This window comes from Drosophila willistoni, assembly GCF_018902025.1.
Source record: "Drosophila willistoni isolate 14030-0811.24 chromosome XL unlocalized genomic scaffold, UCI_dwil_1.1 Seg141, whole genome shotgun sequence".
NCBI classification, from domain to species: domain Eukaryota; kingdom Metazoa; phylum Arthropoda; class Insecta; order Diptera; family Drosophilidae; genus Drosophila; species Drosophila willistoni.
In genome coordinates this window covers 8,556,749-8,572,560 of record NW_025814052.1, presented here as the reverse complement: position 1 = coordinate 8,572,560, position 15,812 = coordinate 8,556,749, and the positions used below count along the sequence as shown (strand labels likewise).

General features: G+C 38.0%; 2 protein-coding genes and 3 long non-coding RNA genes across 5 annotated transcripts; 2 read left to right on the top strand and 3 right to left on the bottom strand.

The window, feature by feature from the left end:
- Positions 1 to 1,208: 1,208 nt before the first annotated feature.
- On the bottom strand, positions 1,209 to 2,219 carry LOC6648807 (otefin). The gene has a single exon (XM_002071774.3). It carries the CDS (start codon positions 2,217 to 2,219, stop codon positions 1,209 to 1,211), a length of 1,011 nt encoding a protein of 336 aa, XP_002071810.3.
- Positions 2,220 to 6,817: 4,598 nt separating this feature from the next.
- LOC124460436 lies at positions 6,818 to 8,126 on the top strand. Its single transcript, XM_047011180.1, has 3 exons — positions 6,818 to 7,452; positions 7,510 to 7,902; positions 7,979 to 8,126. The coding sequence occupies exons 1-3, from the start codon at positions 7,160 to 7,162 to the stop codon at positions 8,124 to 8,126; spliced, it is 834 nt and encodes a 277-aa protein (XP_046867136.1). The 5' UTR covers positions 6,818 to 7,159.
- A 3,133-nt stretch (positions 8,127 to 11,259) lies between these two features.
- LOC111519323 lies at positions 11,260 to 12,433 on the bottom strand. The gene is made up of 3 exons (XR_002724322.2): positions 12,141 to 12,433; positions 11,703 to 12,070; positions 11,260 to 11,637 (listed from the first exon to the last, which is right to left on the bottom strand). It is a non-coding gene; the product is annotated as an uncharacterized LOC111519323 (long non-coding RNA).
- A 148-nt stretch (positions 12,434 to 12,581) lies between these two features.
- LOC124460463 lies at positions 12,582 to 12,951 on the top strand. The gene is made up of 3 exons (XR_006954362.1): positions 12,582 to 12,624; positions 12,696 to 12,837; positions 12,908 to 12,951. It is a non-coding gene; the product is annotated as an uncharacterized LOC124460463 (long non-coding RNA).
- A 1,494-nt stretch (positions 12,952 to 14,445) lies between these two features.
- LOC111519322 lies at positions 14,446 to 15,619 on the bottom strand. The gene is made up of 3 exons (XR_002724321.2): positions 15,327 to 15,619; positions 14,889 to 15,256; positions 14,446 to 14,823 (listed from the first exon to the last, which is right to left on the bottom strand). It is a non-coding gene; the product is annotated as an uncharacterized LOC111519322 (long non-coding RNA).
- Positions 15,620 to 15,812: the final 193 nt, after the last annotated feature.

Genomic DNA, 15,812 nt, shown 5'->3' with positions numbered 1-15,812 from the left:
CGCAGAATATATGTATTTTAATACGTTGCCACGCCCACTTCTGCCTCCATAATTGAGAAAAAACCGATTGTCTCTTGCAATTTTTTGACCATCGCGATCAAATTTGGCAGACTAATAAATCTTATCCATTTCTATCAAACTATCAAATTTGATTGAAATCGGACTAGAAACATGCAAAATACATATACGTATGAATGTATTTTGCTACGCGATCCATAAGGGTAGAATTGGCCGTTGTCTAGTTTGTAGAGTCGGCGAGACGACTTACTTACTTCATTGGAATTACGTTGGCTATGTTTTTCCGATCGAATTTTTTTTCTACTTTTTTCATACTTTAAGAGGTCATAAAAATTTAAGGAAATTTAATTTCGAAAGAGAACTTCGGGAAAAAGTACCGGTATGTTTTTCGAACATTTTAAGACTAAAATTATTAAAATCGGACTAATTTTAGCGTAAGAAACGTTACCAAAACGGTAGAAAAACACTATTTTCGGGAAAACGCGCTTGGGTTCCCAGAAACGGCCGGAGATGGGGACCTTTCGGTTACCAGAAACATGAGACGAATGCGATTTCCACAAAACCCTTTCTGTCACGTATTGTCAAATAGTAGTAGGTTAAAAAAAGATTAAAATAAATCGATTTTTTTTCGGACTTTGTCAGACCCCCTTAAAGGAGTATAAATTTCCTTAAATTCTCTTATTTAGTTTTGAAAAAACAGAAACTATGCTTATACCATACAGCCGTATGGTGAAGTGGTATATTAAAGTCGCCAAAATGTATGTAACAGGCAGAAAATTATATATTCTTGATCAGCATTAAAAGCCGAATCGATCTAGCTATGTCAGTCTGTCCGTCCGTCCGTATGAACACCTAGATCTCGGAGACTGTAAGAGCTACAGCCACCAAATTTGGTATGTAGACTCGTGTAGTATGTAGAGTGATCAAGTTTATTACAAATTTTCGTCACACCTCTTTTCGCCCCCGCAATTTAACTGGTGTATGCTATACCTAAGTCGGCGAGACGACTTTCTTACTTCATTTTTTGTTTTTTTTATTTGATGCCAACACTCAACGATATACGAAAATCTTAAAAAGGGCCTTATAACAATCTGGCAATGGAAGTTAAGAACATAAACTATAAATTGTGTTCAATGCTTTAAAGGCTTCCTCAGGAACATTTATAAATCCAAGTCTTGATTATGGTTTCTTTAGTGAAATATGATATATAAGCCAATCAGAATTAGAACGACAACCAAAAGGAATATAATGGACTCTAATCCGAATTTCTCATCCAAACTATTTATCCAGTTGGAAAAGGCCACGGACACACTTGTGTCCTCGGGACGTAGGGCACGGGGTGCATGAGGTTTGTAGCGTGCTTGAAGTTCGTAGTCAACATTAGAAAACGAATATCCAGCCACAGTGCGTCTGGAATAGCTGTTAGCCGCTCTTAGCCGAGCCAGATTTCGAACGAATCGATTCATGTACAAGGGAGCAGCTGGTGAATGGCGATAGCGTGTTGTGGCAGAGCTAGTATTAGTCATGGTGTAGCTGCTATAGCGACTGCCATGGGTGCCAATTGCAATCTGAGAAGCGACTGAAACGAGGTTTGGAGCCTTTAGCGTCTTCTCGTCCTCTTCGTCATCGGACTCTAGCACAATAACAGAATCGTCCTCCAAAGTTTTCCTTGCCGATTTCGTCTCATCGGAATCGTAATCCAAAGTTTTCGTCGATGATTTAGTCTCATCGTCCTCTTTGCCATCAGACTCCAGCACAATAACAGAATTGTCCTCCACAGTTTTCTCGTTCTGAACATTCCGTGTCGGTGGCTGTAATTCATCCACTATGGTCTCCAGCTTTTTGGTCCCATCTCGGTCCTCTATGCTTGGAGGTGCCGTGTTGGTGTTAGATTTGCGGCGCGTCTGTTTAGGAACAAGTGAAGCCGGTTGTTTGGTTTTCTTCTCTACCATGCGGCTGCGACGTTCGGTCTCTTTGGCTTCCGAACTGTTGGATGGCTGCAATGTATCACGCCGTTTGGAGGATTTCTTTGGGCTTGCTCCAGCTGATGACGGCGACCCAGGCGTCTCGCCAGCCAAAGACGCGCGCAAACGCTTGACTAAAACATTTCGGCTACTGTCCGTCACAGCAATGTTGGGTAAACCCTGGGACACCATTTTGGCTTTTAATTCGGCATTGGACAGGGTGTCCTGATCTTCCATGTCGGTCATAATTGAAATGGTTTTTATTTAAATTCCTTTTATTTATACTTAAAATATTTTGTTGAAAATTAAAATTTGGCGTCACTTTTAAAGTGAGGTGGAGAAAACACTAATGTTTTTTTCACTGTATCAATGTTTTTTGAATTGTCGTATCAAAGTTTTCTAGGTACATATATTCCAGCTTCTGACACGTAACTCGGGGACCTGAGAACAGCCCCATTCTCCATTTAGGGTTCCTTGTTGTATTCCAGGAACACCATTTAGGTTGAGGGACATCCTTGGCCACTAAATTAGAATAACTTGGTTGCAGGAAACAGGAATCTAGCTCTATTCCTGTTATTTTTCGTCAACATCTTGCTAAAATGTCGAAAGTACGATCCTATGATCTACCATATATGAATAGGAATTCCGGGAGAAGAAAAATAACCCAATCTTCTTTCGTTGAATTCAAAATATGAACTGATTTTATTTAGGGAAATGTTGTGTATATAAATGAATTCTTAGACTCTAGGCTCGAGACTCGAGGCGACAATTGTTCTTAAAACTGCTTATTATTTAACCAGAGGGCCGCGGCTAACTTCGACCGCGTGAAAGTTTGTATACCCTTGCAACTTTTTTGGTAACTCTTTCCTTACCTATAGCCATCAAAGTGAAAAAACGTTTTAGCTAAAATTGCTAAAGCTTGCGAAAGAATGGCCTACAATCTTAGCATAAGAAATAACGAAGTTATTGGACAAAGTCACAGTTTTCCACCGATCGTTCCTATGGGAGCTATATGATATAGTCACCCGATCTTGAAAAATTTGGCATAGTCATTTATATGTGTAAGAAACTCACCAATATTTAATTTCACTATTACTAAGCGAATATACATACCAAATATGGTGTCTCTAGCTGGAATAGTTTTTGAGAGAAACGTTTTTTTTTAAATTGCGGGGGCGGAAAGGGGCGTGGCAAAAATTTGAAATAAACTTGATCACTCTACATACTACACGAGTCTACATACCAAATTTGGTGGCTGTAGCTCTTACAGTCTCCGAGATCTAGGTGTTCATACGGACAGACGGACGGACGGACAGACGGACATGGCTAGATCGACTCGGTTGTTGATCCTGATCAAGAATATATATACTTTGTGGGGTCGGAGATGCTTCCTTCTGCCTGTTACATACATTTTGGCGACTTTAATATACCATTTTACCCTATGGGTGAATGGTATAAAAATTTATTCTGTGTAGGATTTAGTCTAAAAGACCGTGTATTCCACGGAGTAGGCAGTTTAAAATTTCGGGATGGATCTGGACGCCCTGAACCATCCATGCACTCCAAATGCCACTTATCTTTTAAAGTCTCAGTTTATCTTTAGCTTTGGGGGTTTAGGCCTTTACTTTTGCAAACAATATCGAAAAGTTTCGTAACTATTTATTAAATATGGTCGAAAACTTCATTTTTCTTCCCTCTATGCCCGCCGCCCATCTATCAACACTGATCGTGAACGCAGCTGTGCTTATTTATTTACTCGTTGAGGCAATTACTTTTGTTTTTCTAAATCGGTAAGTTATGATTATTTATCTGGCACTACATGTGGCATTAGTAATCTAATTTGCCTTATGTCGATGAACAAATGTATCTCTTGGGCAACAAATACATATAAAGCCGATTCTTCTGCTTTTTAAACAAAATATGTTTTCGTTACAGTTTTTAAGAAAATAATACCTAAATTAATGCCAGAATGGGGTCTAAATTGGAACACGTAATTAATCGATTTATAAATTTATAAAAATATTAGTTTTCCTACCTTAGGTAAGTTTATATTTTTGTTAAACTAAACCTGCGATTTTTAAGTTCAGAAAAGAGAAATTGTTCAGAAAGTTTGCGTTTCCTGATTTGTAGAATAAAAAAGCATTTTTATTGACAATCCACAATTTTCCATCAATTTCCATCTCATTAAATCTCATGAAAAGGGAAGTGGCAGGTCTAAAATATTTAAAAGTCTGTCCACTAAGGGTGCGAGATATATAGCTGCCTTCTGATTGTTATATGTACATATATCAGAGAGTGAGCCTGTTTGTGGGTCGTGTTTTGCAATGATCCTATAAAATATAAAGGGATTAAATTAATATGAAGATGAAGTTGATAGTTGAAAAAGTAATTTCGTTACGTAACTTTTTCCCAAAGAAATTATAGTGATATAAGTAACCCAATGATTTATGCAAAAATACTTTTTTGTCAAACAACAATAGGGCCAAGTTGTGGGCTATCTGCAACAACAAATTTTGAAATTAAGGATGTTGATTTCATTTATAAGTCTTCTCTCAAAAGCTGATGAAATAATTAATGCATTCCACTGGACGACAAACGTTTGGCATTTTGTTTTCATTATCAACTCGATGGCTGGTATAGATACATATATGTATGCGGTATGTTTATTCAGAAAAAGGTATCAGCGAACTTGATCCGGGCACTTTTCTCCTACCAACTCCAATTCTGAATATAAAGAAAATGATTTAAGATCTGTGATTCCCAAAAAGATGTCCGATCTCTATCATATATATCGGGACCGTCTTTCCTTCAATTTACATCTTTAATAGAGTTATGTATAGAAAAAAAAACAACAAGAAGGACCAATCTTCCAACATTAACTTCGGTGGTGGGGAACTTTTTGAAAAGTCCTCGTACCGAGAGAACAAGTTTTATTTTTTAACCTCAATCAATTTTTCCGTTTTCAAATGATACTTCTTTTAAAAAGGTTCAAAAAAACAGATCAAACCAAGAATACCCGTTAAAAATATTCAAACATGAAAACCAAGAAAACCAACTCGTTTTCAAAAATAAAAACTATCATGAATAGGTTCCGAACGACAAATAAAAATACTCCGGGTAAATTAAGAAATTCCTGCATTAATGTGCAATAAATTGTATTAAATAAATGATTGAAAAAAAATATTTCTTTGATTTGAAAAGATTTTAGATAAGTATTTAAGGGTAGATAAGGGTTTAGATAAGTATTGTTCGGGGCCACCAATCTGTATTTGTATTAATCTTTTAAAAATTGAGATTTTTTTGAGTGTATTACGGGCCGGAGAGTCTAATAAAGAGGAAGAGCGAAAAATACCAATCGAGAGAGAAGCCGGGAGCGACTGTCCAATGAGCCATGCGAGACTATAACCGCAAAAGAGAGAGAGAGAGAGAGAGAGAGAGAGAGAGAGAGAGAGAGAGAGAGAGAGAGAGAGAGAGAGAGCGCAACCTGGAGCGAGAATTCTTCAACCTGCCCTGCCTGCAGTGCTGCCAACTTAGCCTTTTTCCTGCCATATCTGGCATTTTTCAACTGCCGAATGCAGGAAAAATTATGATCTAGCTGCTGGCGGGAAAATTAGCATTTTTGTAACTCAAACTGGCCTTTTATAACATTATTTTAACATATGTCAGCACTGCTCAAAATTAGGAAACGGGGCATCACATTTATCGATAGCATGAAGTTGATGAAGCCTTCTTGTCATCTTTTTGTATATTTTTCCATTACTAACAAGAATTTCACGTTAAATGAACCCGTGAAAAAAGAGGATCATTGAAATGCTGAATGTTCAATATAAACAGAAACCGCGTGACACCTGGTTGCGAGATCCATCGTTTAAGGATTGGTTAACAATAGATCCGAATGATGAGTCGAAGTGCTATTGCAGATATTGCAAGTCAAGTATAGTATCAAAAATTTACGTCTTGCAGGGGCATGCAAAAACAAAAAAACATATGGTGGCTCCAAGCAGCTTCACACAAAAAAATAAAATTGTGTTCACATCGAATGTGCTTCCCAAAACTTAACAACAAGAAGCTGCCTTATGTTTGTATATTGCCACCCATTCTGCAATTTCACCAATTGATCACTTGGGTATATTGTGCGCCACAAAATTCGATGCAGATAAAATTAAAGTCCACAGAACGAAGTGCACGAATATAATAAAAAATGTTTTGGGACCATGTTTTCTGGAAGAATTAAAAACTGATATTGGTGATGCCCAATTCAGTCTATTGCTGGACGAAAGTACTGATGTCGGTGTTTGCAAGTCTCTTGGTAAGTTAAAAATAAATTTTATGAATTAATACGGATAAACCATACGATTCATCTTTTTAGGTATTGTAATTAATTATTTCAGTTCCCACCGGCAGTAAATGGTATCGACATTTTTGTCTCTTGTCCCACTTGAGGCAGGAGATTCGAAGACCATAGCTAACAGCCTTCGTCAAGAGATAAAAGGATTAGGACTTAATATTTTAAACTTGATTGGTATTGGTACAGACAACGCTAGTGTAATGGTTGGCTCAAACCAAAGCGTATATACTGAATTGAAGAAGGGTGTACCGTCCTTAATATTAATCAAATGCATATGCCATTCAGTTCAATTAGCAGTGAATTCGGCCTGTACAAAGTTTTTGCCTGAATCTTTGGAATATATTGTGTACGAAACCTTTAATTGGTTCTCGAAAAGCAGTAAACGCCAATCAGATTATCAAAAAATATATGAGTTGATTAATAGTGATAAAGTAAGTTAGAATATATGTTTTATGTGTTTGTGTGTGTTTGAGTACTCAATACATAGTTCCTTAAAATTTGTATATGTCTTTTCAGATATAACTAATCTGTATTGTGTTTGTCCAGTGTTATTTGTCTTGTTTTACTTTGCAGTCTTATTTCTCTATTTTCTAACACTTTTTATCATATTTAAGGCACCTTTTAAAAGTCTGCAAGTCTGCAAAACACGATGGCTATCCATTGAATCTGCAGTTGCCAGAATTTTGCATCAGTGGATTGAACTTAAGCTACATTTCAGTCTTGCAGCAACAAAAGAAAAAAATGTTTTAAAGCGCAAAGCTTGCATAAATTCTATAGCGATGAAGTTAATTTGTTATACTTAACGTTTTTAAAGCCAGTATTAAGCGAAATGCAGGCTATAAACAAAAATTTCCAGGCCACCAATTCAAATGCAAGCAAACTTTTAACTGATCTTGTATTTGGAATAAATTCTTTAAAATCAAAAATAATATCCCCTGAAGACATAGTTGACGTTCTGAATACTGATTTTAAAGGACATGTCAAGAGGGATCTACCTTTGGGTTATGCATTCGAAATGTTGCTCAAAAAAATAAAGGAAAATATTTCCGATGAAATAGAAATGGAAATTCGATTTAGGTGCACGGAATTTCTAATTTCACTTATAGATGAGCTTAGAAAGAGGTAAGTAGTTTTCTATAAATGTAATTAAATAGGCTAACCATTTTTTTCTTTTTTCAGATTACCAGAAAACTACCAAATATTAAAGCAAATCGACATTTTTTCTGTTGACAAAATATTGAACGCCAAAAAGGGCTCTGTTATTCAAATCCTAAACCTTTTCAAATTGCCTGTCACTCAGATTGAAGAGCTCATTCTGCAGTACAACACCATACATCTTTTGAAATGGGAAAATACCGATTGTACCTTGAAATTTTGGGCTGAAGCAAACAATTATGTGGATTCGGGAGGTAATCATCGATTTAAATCATTAGCTACTTTTGTCTTGAGCTTACTATCGCTACCGTGGTCAAACGCGGAAGTCGAACGAGTGTTTAGTCAGATGAACATTGTAAAATCAAAGCTGAGGAACTCAATGAACATAGACACACTTAATTCGATTTTACACATACGGTAATTAATAATTTTAACACAATACATATCCAAAATTTTGACGTCTTATTAAACGTAAATGTATATATATTTCCAGTTATGGATTGCGTAGATCAAATAAATGTTGCCACAACTTTGAAGTGCCTCCAAAGTATTTGAATTTAATTGGAACAAACAACTCCTATACTCTTGAGGAGAATATGGACTTTATTGAGCTTGATAATTGTCTATCAATTTTCAAATAAAAAAATATGTTACTAAAACAAAAAAATGGCCATTTTTATGGATGTTTTTGAATTTGATCTAGCCGTTTCTAGCAGGTTTACAAAGTTAATTTAGCATTTTTTAGCCCAGAAGAGTTGGCAGCACTGCCTGGAGCGAGAATTCTTCAACCTGCCCTGCCTGAAATCTCGGTGGCATGCCTCTTTCGTATTGGTAGTTTTTTGTTCTCTTTGTTCCATGCTCTTTGTTCTCTTTTCTTCGACGTTCGACTCCAAGGTTGCATGTTCGACTCTATTGTCGGAGTTTGACTCTTTTGCTCGATTGAATGGTCGGAGTCTGACTCTATTGCTCGATTCCGACCATTTCTCACGATTTTTACTCTCTTCTTACTCTCTTTTGCATAAACAGCGCTCTTTTGTTTGATGTTGCATCGAGTTGCATGTTGAATCGAGCTGCGACATCGAGCATCGAGTTGCGAACCCCCCAGTGCAGTGGCGCCGTCAAACATACTCATTTTCAACCCCTTTTAAATTAACTTTTTGAAATTTGCTAATATTTATATTATATATCTAAATTGTTAAAGCTAAGAAGTAAATTTTAAAGATTAATAAAGTTCAAATATATTTTTTACTAATTTGTTATAAAATTAATTGTTCATACATTTTTACTGCAAAGTCAAAGAAGAAAGATTCCAGTTAAAAACGTTTTCGCCTTTAAAAAGATTTCATTTTCATTTTATGAAAATTTTTGACGTTTTGTAAACAATTTAAAAAATAAATTGTTAAATTGTTATTTATTTGTTAATTTCAATGGAATAACAATTCAATTGCAGCTGCAGCAGAATGCGTTTTTTTTTTATCACCAAAAATTCATTTAACTTATTCATTAAATTCAATTACTAACTATGGTAATTTAAAGATTTTGTTTAAATGTGTACATTTATCAAAATAAAAAATAACTCAAAAAAGTGCATTTATTTCCATAAATATTTCAAAGCATTTTGTTAGAATTGACAGAATTTTGTTTTATTCAAACCTGTAAACTCTATTTAATTCCATATAAATTTTTCTATTTCATTATTTTACAAATAATGCAAATTGCTTTTTTTTTTACTTTTTTATAATGTTATAATGCGCGCATCTCTAGACCATATGTTGGTCTAAAAAAATTGGCCGAAAAAATTGAAAAGAAAACTTGGAAGATTGTCAAATTTATAATGTTTTGAAATAAATTTTGGAGTAAATTTACTTGGCTTTTAGCACATTCTATTTAAACGAATCTTTTTGCTAGAGAAATTAAAAGATGCTGATGCTGGCGTTATTCATAATTTTCCAAACTCAACAATGGCAGGAACAAAATGCATTCTAATTGTTTTTTATCTATTGCTTCTGTTTAATTCATCTCAGTTGTCGGACTTTGAAAGGTCCTTGGAAGCCCCGATGTGCCCGCATGCCACTACAGCACCAGCACATTATTGGGGGGAATGGGATTGCATGGATATCAAATTAAAGACGGCCCCAACTGTGTTTATACCCCGCCCTGAAGTTTGTCAGATTAGTTATAGAAAATTATAAAAATGATAAAGCAAGTAATGTCGTTGTCTATACTACATACATAGGTTACCCTTTGCGGACGCCACTGCCATGTGATAACCGGATGGTCTGCGAGTAGCTCGAATCGAACCACGTGCCCGTGTCGCCGTGGCCTGGTCTGGGCCAGGGTATACGGCCGCGCTGTACAGTGCAGACTCTCCAATGTAAAGCGCCACATCGCCACAAAACACGATGGTGATGGCGCAACCGCCAAAAAATGCCTTTTTGAGGCAACCCCTCGAGAGGAACCGACACCGACACCGACGACCCCACCACCACCACCACCATTGTCATTCTCGGTGTCGGCGATCGAATGGTTTGAGGAGGAGGAAGAGCAACAACAATCGCCGCCGCCTCCACCTCAACCTCTTTCTGAGGACGAGTCCGAGTCAGATTCCGACTTGGAATTTGACTTTCGCGCCCTGCCAGAGAAGCAGCAAGGTGCTTATCTGGCTCAAAAAGGGCTAATTTGGCGTTCATGGCCAATGAAGAAGAGAGTCTTTTTCGAAAGACTGGGTCCTACCAACGACCCCGAGGAGCTTTTAAAGAAGCACCCAATTTGCCTCTTCACGTAAGTTTTTAATTTATCAAATTACAAATTACAAATATACAATCATAAATTGTATATGTATATTTCAGGATGTTTGAGTCCGTTCGGAAGCAAGGAGGCTTTCAACGCGTGACTTCTTGGCCTTTGGTGGCAGTGACGGCTGGGGTCTCGTATTCCACGGAAATCCAGCAAAACATATACTCCACTGTTTTCCTGGAATTCCAGTCAAAGGAATACAAGCGGATTGAGGAGTTAAAGTCCCTCGGTATCCCGGATTGGTTCGACAACGGCCAATTCATCGGGTACCGAAACTTTAACGTCTGTTTCCCCCGAAAGACGCAAAGTCCAGGCGTCGTTAGGAAGATTTTGGACAAAATATACCAAACATATTTTGTTCCAAGCCAAGAGTCTGGATCCCTATTCTGGGTGAAGGACTCTTGGGTGGCAGCCACCAAAATGTCAGCAGGGGCCATAACTGGTGCTATGGTTGAAATCGGTATGTATAGGATTTAACTTGCTTTTAACCAATAATAATTTATCGTTTCCAAAACAGCCAAACAGATGCCGCCAGACTGAAGACCTGGTCCAGAGAAGGAGGAGGCGTCTTAAAAGGTCCCGCCTTGACGTTTTTTGCCGGAGAAGGGAAGTATTTTGGAGTATGACAATGCAATTTGTGGTCCTAAATTTATTTTTTCTTTATTTTCAGTTCTATTTCGCATTGTCCCTTTGCTTGTTCGCGAAAAAAGGAAGTATCTGTATTTAGATTTGTAATTTATTTTTGATTTATGATCTAAATTGAATTTTCTTTATTTTCAGGTGAACTGAGGTCGGGATAGCATCATCCTGCCCCAAAAGGAAAGTAATTTTAATACTATATACATAAATCAAATTTAACATTCTCTTTTTTCGCTTTATTTTCAGTTATTTATAAGTTTTATCTTTAAGTTAAGCTTAATTATACATAAAAACTATACTGTAATAAAATTTGTAACAATTAATGTATTAACACTCACATATAATTAATAAAATATCACAATTTTGTTCGAAATTTGTCATATTTTTCTTTTTAACAATGTTCAAAAATATTTCAGAATCGAACTACATAGTTCCAAGAAGAAATTCGCTTTCGCCGTCAAAATTTGATTGTTGCTCGTCGTCGTAATCCGTCGTAGATTGTGTGTGTTTAGCTCATCGTCGGTTACCGGCGCCACGGATTAATATATCCGCCAATATCTCCGCCGATGGCTGGCCATAATCTTTTCGCATATCATCCAAAACCACACGAAATTTTTCACGTTCAACAGCTGAGGAATTTTCGGGGCTGTCATCTTGCAGATGTTTGTTTTTAGAAAGCTTCTGCCTTTACCCCTCCTTGACGTTTACGTTCACAGGCTGCAATGTGTGATCAATGTCAATAAAAACAGGAAATATCATATGCATATGACAGAATTTCTTACCCTGTCCATCATGCCTCCCCAATGTATTTGCTATTTGAGCATTCTCCGGCTCTAACCTCTGCCAGCTGGACGTGGGGCTTGGAATTTTCTTTTCTGCTTCACTCTTCAAGCCATTGGATCGACTTTCTTTTGGTTTGCGTCGTTTATTAAGCAGGATTTGAAATATGTCCACTTTTTCGTAATCCTACTGACAGGCCAACTCCTCTACACGAAGGTTAAATCCTTGCGTTGCCAGTCTCTGGGCGAGCTCTGATGTTTGATTTTTAAACGGTGGTAACTGTCACTCGGAATGCTCCTCATACATATAATTGGGTTTGGGTCTTCTGCACGTGATGCATACAGGAGCAATCGCTTGAAGTAGCTGTGGACTGGCGTTAGACTAGGTTGAAATTCGATGTGATCTTTGCTTGCACTTTCCGTGCTTGATTCGTTGCATACCTTGCTGAGTAGAGTCTCAAAGATTAAGCAAATGTTCCTCTCCTACTGTTGTCGTTGCAAAGCTGGTGGTAGACTGTCATTTAGATTATATTCTTGGTCCTTTTCCTTGCGCTCCTTGTTAAGCTTATCGTCCACTTGCCGTCCCAGCTGACTTTTCACCCCAAAACGTTGGGCAAAGTCTCAGTGTAATGGGCAAGTAAGACCTTGCGCAGCTCCACAAGCTCCATCCAATCTGCTTATCTGGTTGATCATTCCTAGGTAAAAAGTTAGGTCCATCAATAAATAACAAAAACAAAAATACAAAATACAATACAATACAAATAATACAAAACTTATCGAATATTTATTGATGATCGATAAAGGGTATTGATTAATCGGTTGACATCATCTGAGAAAAGTGCATTAAATTGTTAAATTTGCTAATGTTTAATTTGGCCCTTAAAAGAAATTATACCACCACCACCGGTGACAAATGGTTTGAAAGGTTGGAGAGTGGCGTTATTCAAATGCATTCTAATTGTTTTTTATCTATTGCTTCTGTTTAATTCATCTCAGTTGTCGGACTTTGAAAGGTCCTTGGAAGCCCCGATGTGCCCGCATGCCACTACAGCACCAGCACATTATTGGGGGGAATGGGATTGCATGGATATCAAATTAAAGACGGCCCCAACTGTGTTTATACCCCGCCCTGAAGTTTGTCAGATTAGTTATAGAAAATTATAAAAATGATAAAGCAAGTAATGTCGTTGTCTATACTACATACATAGGTTACCCTTTGCGGACGCCACTGCCATGTGATAACCGGATGGTCTGCGAGTAGCTCGAATCGAACCACGTGCCCGTGTCGCCGTGGCCTGGTCTGGGCCAGGGTATACGGCCGCGCTGTACAGTGCAGACTCTCCAATGTAAAGCGCCACATCGCCACAAAACACGATGGTGATGGCGCAACCGCCAAAAAATGCCTTTTTGAGGCAACCCCTCGAGAGGAACCGACACCGACACCGACGACCCCACCACCACCACCACCATTGTCATTCTCGGTGTCGGCGATCGAATGGTTTGAGGAGGAGGAAGAGCAACAACAATCGCCGCCGCCTCCACCTCAACCTCTTTCTGAGGACGAGTCCGAGTCAGATTCCGACTTGGAATTTGACTTTCGCGCCCTGCCAGAGAAGCAGCAAGGTGCTTATCTGGCTCAAAAAGGGCTAATTTGGCGTTCATGGCCAATGAAGAAGAGAGTCTTTTTCGAAAGACTGGGTCCTACCAACGACCCCGAGGAGCTTTTAAAGAAGCACCCAATTTGCCTCTTCACGTAAGTTTTTAATTTATCAAATTACAAATTACAAATATACAATCATAAATTGTATATGTATATTTCAGGATGTTTGAGTCCGTTCGGAAGCAAGGAGGCTTTCAACGCGTGACTTCTTGGCCTTTGGTGGCAGTGACGGCTGGGGTCTCGTATTCCACGGAAATCCAGCAAAACATATACTCCACTGTTTTCCTGGAATTCCAGTCAAAGGAATACAAGCGGATTGAGGAGTTAAAGTCCCTCGGTATCCCGGATTGGTTCGACAACGGCCAATTCATCGGGTACCGAAACTTTAACGTCTGTTTCCCCCGAAAGACGCAAAGTCCAGGCGTCGTTAGGAAGATTTTGGACAAAATATACCAAACATATTTTGTTCCAAGCCAAGAGTCTGGATCCCTATTCTGGGTGAAGGACTCTTGGGTGGCAGCCACCAAAATGTCAGCAGGGGCCATAACTGGTGCTATGGTTGAAATCGGTATGTATAGGATTTAACTTGCTTTTAACCAATAATAATTTATCGTTTCCAAAACAGCCAAACAGATGCCGCCAGACTGAAGACCTGGTCCAGAGAAGGAGGAGGCGTCTTAAAAGGTCCCGCCTTGACGTTTTTTGCCGGAGAAGGGAAGTATTTTGGAGTATGACAATGCAATTTGTGGTCCTAAATTTATTTTTTCTTTATTTTCAGTTCTATTTCGCATTGTCCCTTTGCTTGTTCGCGAAAAAAGGAAGTATCTGTATTTAGATTTGTAATTTATTTTTGATTTATGATCTAAATTGAATTTTCTTTATTTTCAGGTGAACTGAGGTCGGGATAGCATCATCCTGCCCCAAAAGGAAAGTAATTTTAATACTATATACATAAATCAAATTTAACATTCTCTTTTTTCGCTTTATTTTCAGTTATTTATAAGTTTTATCTTTAAGTTAAGCTTAATTATACATAAAAACTATACTGTAATAAAATTTGTAACAATTAATGTATTAACACTCACATATAATTAATAAAATATCACAATTTTGTTCGAAATTTGTCATATTTTTCTTTTTAACAATGTTCAAAAATATTTCAGAATCGAACTACATAGTTCCAAGAAGAAATTCGCTTTCGCCGTCAAAATTTGATTGTTGCTCGTCGTCGTAATCCGTCGTAGATTGTGTGTGTTTAGCTCATCGTCGGTTACCGGCGCCACGGATTAATATATCCGCCAATATCTCCGCCGATGGCTGGCCATAATCTTTTCGCATATCATCCAAAACCACACGAAATTTTTCACGTTCAACAGCTGAGGAATTTTCGGGGCTGTCATCTTGCAGATGTTTGTTTTTAGAAAGCTTCTGCCTTTACCCCTCCTTGACGTTTACGTTCACAGGCTGCAATGTGTGATCAATGTCAATAAAAACAGGAAATATCATATGCATATGACAGAATTTCTTACCCTGTCCATCATGCCTCCCCAATGTATTTGCTATTTGAGCATTCTCCGGCTCTAACCTCTGCCAGCTGGACGTGGGGCTTGGAATTTTCTTTTCTGCTTCACTCTTCAAGCCATTGGATCGACTTTCTTTTGGTTTGCGTCGTTTATTAAGCAGGATTTGAAATATGTCCACTTTTTCGTAATCCTACTGACAGGCCAACTCCTCTACACGAAGGTTAAATCCTTGCGTTGCCAGTCTCTGGGCGAGCTCTGATGTTTGATTTTTAAACGGTGGTAACTGTCACTCGGAATGCTCCTCATACATATAATTGGGTTTGGGTCTTCTGCACGTGATGCATACAGGAGCAATCGCTTGAAGTAGCTGTGGACTGGCGTTAGACTAGGTTGAAATTCGATGTGATCTTTGCTTGCACTTTCCGTGCTTGATTCGTTGCATACCTTGCTGAGTAGAGTCTCAAAGATTAAGCAAATGTTCCTCTCCTACTGTTGTCGTTGCAAAGCTGGTGGTAGACTGTCATTTAGATTATATTCTTGGTCCTTTTCCTTGAGCTCCTTGTTAAGCTTATCGTCCACTTGCCGTCCCAGCTGACTTTTCACCCCAAAACGTTGGGCAAAGTCTCAGTGTAATGGGCAAGTAAGACCTTGCGCAGCTCCACAAACTCCATCCAATCTGCTTATCTGGTTGATCATTCCTAGGTAAAAAGTTAGGTCCATCAATAAATAACAAAAACAAAAATACAAAATACAATACAATACAAATAATACAAAACTTATCGAATATTTATTGATGATCGATAAAGGGTATTGATTAATCGGTTGACATCATCTGAGAAAAGTGCATTAAATTGTTAAATTTGCTAATGTTTAATTTGGCCCTTAAAAGAAATTATACCACCACCACCGGTGACAAATGGTTTGAAAGGT